We start from the raw sequence: 10201 nt of genomic DNA on the forward strand, positions 1-10201 counted from the left end.
GCTTAAAGAGCACGTACGGGATAGTGGTGACCTGTGACCCGGTGTCCAGTAGGGCACTCATAGGAATGCCATCCAGTACCACAGGCAAGACTGGACGTCCTCCCACATATCTGTCGCGCCAGTTCGATGGGCCTGGTGATCTTTTTCCTGGGGGTTGGCCTGGGCCTGGTGATCTTTTTCCTGGGGGTTGGCCCTCTACCCCAGGTTGTGCCAGTTTAAAGGACAGTACCTTGCCATATGTCCGGGTTGATTGCAGCGGCGGCAGATGGGTTGTCCGTCCTCGTTGTATCGGTCGCTGGGTCTTCCTCTGGCCGGTGGGGTCCTCCTTGGTCGACGCCACGGGATGTCCTCCGGTCCGGATGCCAGCTGGATCTTCCCTGGAGTGGAAACCTGTAAAGACTGCACAGTTCGGGTTAGCGCGGCAACGCTTTTAGCTAGCTCTTGGACCTGATGGTGCAGGTCTGGAGCCGGGTCATTGTTCAAAGCCTGCGCATCAGCTCCCACAGGCCCTGCCGACAAGGGTGCCGCCTCCTGGTGGTAAGTGGTAGTGGGGCGTCTGTGGGTCACAACGCCACCTGGTGCCGGTTCTCGGAGCACCCGGATGGCTCTGTCCTTGAACTGTGCAAATCCCAGATGAGGGTCCTGTAAGGCCATTGCCCGCAACTGGGTTCGGTGGGCATTGCAATATAAACCCTCTATAAATTGTTCAGTCAACAGCCTGTCCTCGTCTCCCACGCCGTCAGGGTCGGTCTGCTTAATGGCTCTCAGGGCCTCTTGTAGGTTCAGGGCATAGTCCCTTATACTCTCATGTGCCCGCTGTTTGCACCCGTAGAATCTAAGCTTGATCTAGAAAAGAAGAACATCAAGCTCACATTTTGTAGAATGGAGGAACAAGTAGCTGACATATTTACTAAACCTCTAAACATGATGCCTTTTTTACACTTGAGGTTGCTACTGGGAATGCTTCCTATTGACTAAGGTAATTCTGTTAAGCACGATAAGCTCCCCTTCCATTGACTAAATTATGCACCATTTTACTTCATTGGGGAACTTAGAAATGAGGATTAGTACTTTCTTCTTTGCATACATTAGCTACTCCAAAAGGGTCATAAAAAGCATGATTTACATTGAGCATTATTCATGATTATGTGCTTATCTTTTTGCATGCTTGTTCATTTTCTACCCTCAATAAGAACATGATGATCGCTTCTAGCTCATAAGCAAGCCAAAATGAGAAATGATTTATTCTTACACTACCCTCCCTTACTCCCTCTCCTCTGTAACACTTCCTAACCCTTTAAGCTACATATGGAAGTACTCATGAGTGAAAATGATATTAAGCCTACCCATGTGTGTCACTATGTGTTTACTATTTTCTTTTGTCCATTGCGTGCACATTATATTATGATTTCTGTACATTATATGTTACTTTTTTTGTGTACATAAGTTTCACAATATGCCACAATGTATGAATTGTTCCTTTTACACATTAACCCTTTCTTCATCCTTACGTCACGCTTCTTTACTTCATGGGTAAGACTGATCTTGGTATGAGTCATGGGTATACGTGTCGCTCTCAAGGGACGCTTAACAACTTGTGGTGTTAAAAATCTCCACGCGTCATTTAAATGAGAGTCGCGTCACATTTTAAGCGACCGTTGCACTAGCCTTTGGCACGTGTCTGCGTTTGCTGGATGACGCGTATCTGTGCCAGAATATGACCGTTGGTAGCCAGAATTGAGCCGTTGTATTATGACCGTTGTGCATTGAGACGTTGCGAGTGGCCTGAGTTTTGAGCGACCTTATAAATAGGTACCAGTGACTATTCATTGTCACCTTTACCTACTTCTAACTCTCTCAACTCTCATTCTCTCTCCCACGCTCTCTACTCACACTCATACTCCCTCACGCTCATATATCTCTACTCTATTACCATGGCTTCATCCCACTATGGCCAAGACTCACTCATGAGCAAGATCACTCTTGAGGAGCTCGAACAGTACAAGCAATTCATGGCCTTCAAAGCCCAATCCAACTCCTCTCATACACAGACCAAACACACCCCATCACCACCTACACAAACTCCCTCCTCTCATATTCAGACCTCTCAAGACAAACTGTCTCAAGCACAGTCAGAGGAGAAAATGTTGAAGAGATGGAGAAGCTACGGTCTCGCGGGAAGACTACTCCCCCGTCTTCCTCAGTGGAACCGACCGAGGTGCATGTGGTGATAGAGGACTCCCCAGTTAAGTCCAAGAGCAAGGTAGCTGTATCAGGATCTGGAGAGTCAAGCCCGCTGAAACAGGTCAAGGAACTTGTAGTACACCAGCCTTCAACAGAGACAGAGGTCGAACTGTTAGCACACGAGCTGATAAGCCAGATGAAGAATCCCCTATTCTTCAGCAGGCGAGCTATCCCGTGCCTCTAAGAAGAAGAAGCGACCTTATCATTTGATTGCCAGCGAGCCTAAAGACGAAGAAGAGTCTGATGATACTGACGAAAAAGAAGAAGAGGAGGAAGAGGTGTTTCCAATAAAGAAAAAGTCAGTGCAAGCATCTTCGTCGCAAAAATCAGTGGCAAGTGCCAGAAAAGGTTAGTAACCAGCACGTCTTCTCAGCTACCCTCTATCCCTCTCTAATGACCCTCCATCTCTCTGGGTATTGCCAAGCGACAATTGTTATCGCCAGGTGATCACAACGCCAGAGACCTGGAAGGCGTTGAAGGTGAAATTTGATCTTGAAGAAGCCTATATGATGTTGAACCTGCAAGGGTGGGACAAGCTAGAGTTAGATCCCACACAGGCCAATCCAGAACTGGTTGAAGCGTTCTACTCGAACATGAAGCCATATGATTCGCTCGACCATAATCATCCAAGCAAGATGGTAGTGTTAAACTGGAACAAGCGACCCATCTTCATACCAGTATCCGAGTTTGCTGATGCCATTGGCATATCTACTGGGGATGGAAGCTTCAAATTTGTAGCAAAGAAAAATTGGCCTAGAGGTTCGAGCAAGATCAAGCATGATTTGCTTGGACAATATGCAAACGAAAAGGAGCTAAAGATCGACTTCCTTCCCTACTCTCTTTGTATAGTGCACTACATCATTGTTCAAAATATTATGCCTCGCAAGGACAAGCGAGATGTAGTGACTATCGTTGATGGAGTTCTGCTTCACAAGTGCTTAAAGCGCGAGTTGATTGACACGCCTCAGATAATTTACACTCACATGTACATATCAATGGCGAATAAAAAGGCAGACATCCCATTCCCACACATCATCAAGTGTCTTATGCAGAAACATGGAATTTCTTCCTCAGAGAATGAAGAACTATTTGATGAAGTTCTCACTGAGAAGGTGCTTGAAGACCTTGAAGATGTTGACAAGTCAGAAGAAGTTGAAGATAAGGTACCTGCTAAGCGAGAGGCAAAGGCAGAAGAATTCATCAGTTCCAAGTCAACTGTGATGAATTTTACTGTTATGCAAGCCTTAGACAAAATTGAGACAACAATCAAGGAAAGCTCTAACAAGCTCTCGCTGATAGCGTATCAAATTAATCAGTTAGTGAAAGTCTCTAAAGAGATGCTACAGGTTGAAAAAAGTGTTGTTAAGAGGAAAGACTAAGCTCCCCAGTCAGTCTTACCTAATTCTCAACCTTTTGGTCTAAGCCTACCTCTTTTGCTAGCCTTATGTGTATTTTGCTCATATGTTTGATGAAAGTTTCTAATGAATATAAGTTGCATGCTTATCTAGTTTCACTGACTGTGCTTGATTGCTAAAGTGTTAATTATGCATAACTTGACCTTATTGACGTTCATGCGTGCTATAGAAGTTAGTATACTTAAGGAGTATCGAAAGTTCCCTAAATGTTGTACTATGAATGCATTTTTGATGATGTCAAAAGGGGGAATTTTGAAGTGTGCGTGTTGACATGTTAAAACATTCACCAAAGTCAAGAAGGATTAAAACCGAAGTCTTGATCTCAGGGGGAATGAAAAGCAAACTGAATAAAGGTAAAGTGATGTGTAAGTGAAAGTTTCAATGTTCTAACACTTTAAGCTAAATGTTATTCAATTCTTGTGATTTCTTTATGAATGGTTCAAATAAGTTTGAAATCATCAAAAGGGGAAAATTGTTAGTTAAGCTGAGATAACTGACTTAGTTTCTCTTAGTTTTAATGCTTACAAACTTAATCATTATTGGAAATCAAGTGTTAACAAAAGTTCAAGGATATGTTAGGCAGTTTACAAGTGTAGCGTACACTGGACAAAGCTCGCTTACAATATATGAAGTTCGCTTAGAAGATTTACAAAATATATGAAGCTTGCTTGCAAGTTTTTAGGTGTAGCTGATTCAGCGATCTAGGGGAGCTGAAGAAATCAGACAGAGTAGGGAGCATATCAAGTGAAGAATAATCTGTCTCGGGAAAACAAACAAACGATGAGCTTTCTAGTTCAAATTCTATTTCCAGCACGTGATAAATGAGTTTCTTGAAGCAGCGCAAGTGGCACGACGATCATGAATCCGAGCCGTACGCGTGGCAGCTGTTTGTTTAAGAAAGCGGGCGTGCTTAAAGTTTGTTAGCGTGCTTATCTACGTGTCGGCATTGCATTGGTCGGCTCAAGTCGTTCAACAGATTCAAGAAGTAGAATCTTGTCCACCAATAAGGAATTAGACACGTTTGTAATCTATTTGTATGTAATAGATATAGTATGCTTACTCTATAAATAGGGAAAAGAGTGAACCATTGAAGGGTTCCTACTTTTACTATTTCTGAGAGTTATAGTTTTGTGTATAAGGTAGCTTGAGAGTATTGTTGTTTGTACGCAGGAAAGAGAGTGCTTCATTTCTAGAGAGAAAAGAGAGCAATCCTTGTAAAAACACAATTCAGAGCAACCTTAATACAAGTTGAAATCGTGAGTGTTAGCCTTGATTCAAGAAGAATTCAAGATTCTGACATTGGAGAAATTGATACTTGTTCATGTTGTTTAGCTTCTCTCTTCCGCTATTGTTAAATAAGCTCAAAGTTTCTGAAACTTAGCTTATGAAGAAGCGCACCTCGATCCAACAAGGGCCTGAAGAAAGAAGGTCGGCAGAGGAGAGAGATGACTTCGGAAGAAGGGAGACCGCAGATGCCTAAAGATTCGACTGATTTCGAGTTGGATTTTAATAGTTTGTCGTTTGTCTTTTAAGTCAATCTGTTAGAACTTCTTTTCCTGTTTGCTGGGCTGTAGTGATAATGGGCCTCATTTTCTGGCCCAGTGGAGTGTTATGAGTAGTAAAGATAAAAGCCTATATAAATCTGCTATCAATATGCACGATCAAATCCAAACCTTGCATCATATGAATGAATATACACAAGTCAATCCAACAATTCATTATTCTAATACAAACTCAAAGGAAGATGAAGCAAACCCTAGCGTTTATAATCTTATTACAACATAAATAGAACACCTATCCCCCACAATAACTGTGCAATCTATCCTTGTGATATCTATATAAATAGCTAACATATAGATGATTAAGCATAAATACACACAATATGATCACAAGATATGTATTTTTGTACCTGAACTAGTGTAACTAAAATATAATCTACTGAAGCACTATACCATTACCATCTTCATAAGAATAATCACGATGAGCTCCATGTACTAATCCGGCATTATCAACGTCCATGGCCATATCCCACAAAAGATCATAGTGATTAACTTCATTTAGTTGCTCATTTCCATCATTATTCCTTGATGAGTTTGTCATTGAGTAGGCTGTGGGATTCCCTTCTTTAATGAGTTGAAGAAAGTGGGCATTAGGGTTTAGCAATGAAGTATCCACGATGTTCGAGCTCTGGGTTAGGATTTGGGTTTGGCTTTGAGAAGATGGGTTTAAAGGAAACGAGTCGTATCTTTGGTATCTGCAAGTAGTCTCCATGGTGTATGGATCAACTAAGGGTGGTGGGGAGAAAGAAGTTATTGTTTTTGGACCTTCAAGGTTATCAAATATGTGATGATTGTCGTGTGTGGTGCTCTCCCCTTTGCTCTTGTAAAACACTCTACATAGAACCCAGTCTTCCTGCATTTATTTGTACATGTATACACAAATTAGAATATTATATACCATGAGCACACGTATAATATTATAGTATTGAATTGTGTCTTCCAAAAATGATTCGCACTACTAGTGAAGATCACTTCAAAATGAATATTAAAGGTTGAAAATTAATAAAAGAATATGTCACAACTTGTGTTCATATGTCGTTCAAGAGGATATTTTGAGTAGGGATGAAATGGGTCTGAGTGGTGGAACACTTCCATCATTTAACATGAGAAATATGAAGCTTTCCTCTAATTTATAGTACCTTAGGAGGCATGTGAGGAGTCTCCATACGAAACTCATGCATGATCCATGGAGTCTTGAATCCATTAGGAGCCCGGTTTTGATAGAAGACCAAAGTCTTCCTCATCCCAACAAGTTGTCGGGTTTTCGGGTCAAGTATGATCCGATCCTTTCCCGTTGCTTTCCAATATCCAGTTGCCGTCGCTCTATTGGTCCTGAATCCAGTTGCATACTTCCGGTCCCGAAAGCTAAAAAAGTACCACTCGTTCGTGTTCATCTTTGCCACCTCTGTCCACCAAACTCAATTTCAGTTTCAATTCACTGGTAATTTCTAATAATATCAGCCACTGAAATTAAAACATACGCGTAGAGAAAATCTGTTAAGGAAATGGGCCATGGATGACATATACAAGGTTGAAGGTTGTACGAAGGGATATATGTATGTGACATGCAAGTTGCACTATACATCAATGATTGATTTCAAATAGTACAAATGATCAGTCGGCCAAATACATAATGTACGTGTATACGTTATGTTAAATAGTACAAGGAGACCTAATAATTGATATCTAGGCTTGGGTGCATGCATGTATATACAATCATATACTATATACGTAGACATAACCAAATCGAGGTTTAGCTAGAAATATACATGGATCATGTAATTTACATGATTTACGTACTGACCTACATATATATTGTTCATCTTCATGCCAGACTATATATAGTTCTTGCAAGTGAGAATGAATACCACACATTTGAGAAAAATCAAGTGGCTAACATATATGCGGCATTTTTTTATAAGTATATGTTGAACTAAAATCAAGTAAAAATATATTTTATAGTGTAAAATGTGAATAGACTTTAACTATGAACCTTATTATCTTACATTAAAATAATATACTAGTATGTGAACGTAAAACGACAACTATGGTTAAAACCGCTGCATTTGGTTTGAAAACCGCTGCAATAATCTTAGTACAACAATTTAGGTTCACAGATAAGTACTATAGTTTTACATACAAGGTAATAAAATTCACAACTAAAGTTTGTTCGAATTTCACACCGTAAGTTATATTTTTACCGAAATTTTTTTCATGTTTTTTTATCTTTGTGTATATAAAATTGTACTATAATTTTTCAATATTTATATGATCATAAGATTCATATACATATACAGCAAAATAGACAAGTACTGTACAAGAGTTTCGGCTTATATGTGAACCTATATACACATCAAATTTGTATTATATACGACCATTAATCACCTGCATTTTCATATCATTATAATTGAAATTTTATGGTAAATAAATATTTATATTTTCAATTCACATTTCTCAATAATTTAAAAAATGAAAATACAAATACAAAATATTTTACAAAGATATTGTAAAAATCAAGTCACGCGTACACTTTATCTCAAATGATACTTTTCCTATGGAATATTCTTGTATCACACGATTATATTATTTTTTCCCTCTGTCTTTGTCTTAAATTTTGATGCATATCAGCGTATGTGTGTAAACTTGATAATTCCCTAAGCAAACACAAATTAGAAGTGACGTGCCCTACAAACTATCCACATGATCGACAATCAACAAAAATCAATATCATATCTGTTGATCTACATATGATGGATATTGATTAGAAAGTTGGATGCTCGATCAATCATGTAAAAGAAAACAAAAAAGGGGGTTAGAAAGTCTAAAGGAAACCAAAAAGGATCCAATAAATATGATTTGAAGTATCACATGAGGCTTGTTTGGGACTTCACTCAGAAGAGTGAACATGAAGATTAATATATACTGTTGATCTCTAGTGCATTTGAGGATGCCAAATAAAAATTTAATTGAAATTTCGGCCACCTCAAGACTTTCGAATATTCGTCATGATAAAAGCCTATGTCAAATGTTTTCAACAACATCTTTTCTATTGGTTTTGGGTAAATATATATAACAATCTTGTGTTATAACTAAAATTGGTCATACATGCACATGTATATTCACATGTTCTTGTGTTATAACTAGATTGGTCATACATGCATATGTATATTCACATGTTCTAACAACATTCTTCTCATGACTAAATTACATTGAAGACATTATGCATGGTGTATTGTTCAATATGCGTAGTTTAATTTACATATAATTTAGTTTAGGAGAGTACAAATACTGCTGGCTAAACTAAAACCTAAATCGGTGAATTGGTCTGAAACAAATCTACAGTACGGCTGTCCAGTACAGAACTAACAAGGTGCGGATCAGGTTTATGAATATCTTGAACCGTCAAATCTTGAACACACTATTTAATCATATTCTTAACTAAGTGTTTAAAAATTTTCAAACAAAGTATTCAAGTACATAAAGTCAAATTTTAAACTAAGTATTTAAGGTTTTAAAAACTAACTTAAATTTTAGAATAAAAATACTTAAAAGCTCAAGGTTAAGACTCCGAGCCAGAACCGGGCGAAAATCAACGGAAACCGGATGGAAAAAGAACGGACCTGGCTATGTCAAGGTTCAACCGAAGTGAAACTTGAATCAAGGCCAACACTAAGTACAAGAATAAAGAGAAAATTGAATATATAGAAGAAGAAAGAGCACAAAGCTTAGTACTCCCTCATATTCGTAATATATATGTCGAAATTTTCTTTGTTTGAAAACAATATAGTTATAAACAGAAGGGAGTATACATAATAAATCACAGAACACTTACGGATTCTCATATATCAAGTTAATATATTTTCTCATCAAAAAGACCAGGAGGGAAAAGAAACAGATGATCAAAGGGGAAGGAATCATGCATGATCATTGAAATACATCAAAATGATGCCCATGAAATACTCCATGAAATGAAAAACATCAACTAAACATAAGGTAATAGAGAGCTAGCAAAGTCTATCATATAATATATATACAAGATGGGGGAAATTAGTTAATTACCAGGGAGTTGCCATGGCTCACATATGTGCAAATCAACTTCAATCAAAGTTCCCTTCAAAACCTCTTCATTAGCAATCTTCTTATAGAGATAATGACAAACCAACTCCTCATCACTCGGGTTAAACCTAAACCCTGGTGGTAGTGTTTCGCCAATATCCTTCAAACCCATCTCGATCTATAATTCCTCGATTTCTCCGCGGAAAACGGATTATGGAATAAGTTCCACAGCTGATTACAAATATATACTAGTTTGTTTTCCTTTCTTTGGATGAACTCTTTAACTTGATCCTCAATCTACTTCGTGAGCATAGAGAGGTGGCTTTGGACTATACTATTCTTAGCTAGGAAGACATAAGATATAAGACAAAGAGTATGTATGAATGTAAGAAAATGATTTAGTTAAGAAAGACTAATAATTTAGACATTGTTCGATGATAGGCTAGGGAAGTACTATACTTTGTTATTGTGTGAGGGATCAAGAATATACATTGTATTATTTTATAAGGAGACGATAGGGTATAAAAATGGGCCCCAAATTATTATTGATGTAGTGTCGTTTTCTAAGGTACATACCAATGGTTTGTTAAAGAGTGAGGGAACTTTCAAGATAACCCAAAGCCACAAGAAATGTTAATTCAAACCAGGTTAGTGGATGTAATCAATGCCACATATGAGCAACATTCCAAATGTATTTATTAGGTATAAACTTGCGATTTAATCAATTAATCAGCTATCTATACCTACGTATGCACACCTACACGAATTAGTTAAGAAAATCTGATTAAATTCATGTACTATAAGCTAGATTAGTGGACTCTTCGTTTCGTTATAAAAGGTATTTCTAAGTACTTATTTTTTATTTTTAAAAAATAAATATTTATTTGACTTGTTCGGTTCGTCTACCTATAAAAATTTAAAAGTACT

The 10201-nt window shown here is 38.2% G+C and overlaps 1 protein-coding gene across 1 annotated transcript; it reads right to left on the reverse strand.

The window, feature by feature from the left end:
- Window positions 1-5594: 5594 nt before the first annotated feature.
- LOC141248000 (uncharacterized) lies at window positions 5595-9446 on the reverse strand. The gene is made up of 3 exons (XM_073669314.1): window positions 9278-9446; window positions 6358-6623; window positions 5595-6071 (listed from the first exon to the last, which is right to left on the reverse strand). Exons 1-3 carry the CDS (start codon window positions 9444-9446, stop codon window positions 5595-5597), a joined length of 912 nt encoding a protein of 303 aa, XP_073525415.1.
- Between the last annotated feature and the right edge of the window lie 755 nt (window positions 9447-10201).

Source organism: Phyllobates terribilis, unplaced genomic scaffold (genome assembly GCF_046119375.1).
Source record: "Phyllobates terribilis strain yellow unplaced genomic scaffold, ASM4611937v1 Scaffold_3512__1_contigs__length_76768, whole genome shotgun sequence".
Taxonomy (NCBI): Eukaryota; Metazoa; Chordata; class Amphibia; order Anura; family Dendrobatidae; genus Phyllobates; species Phyllobates terribilis.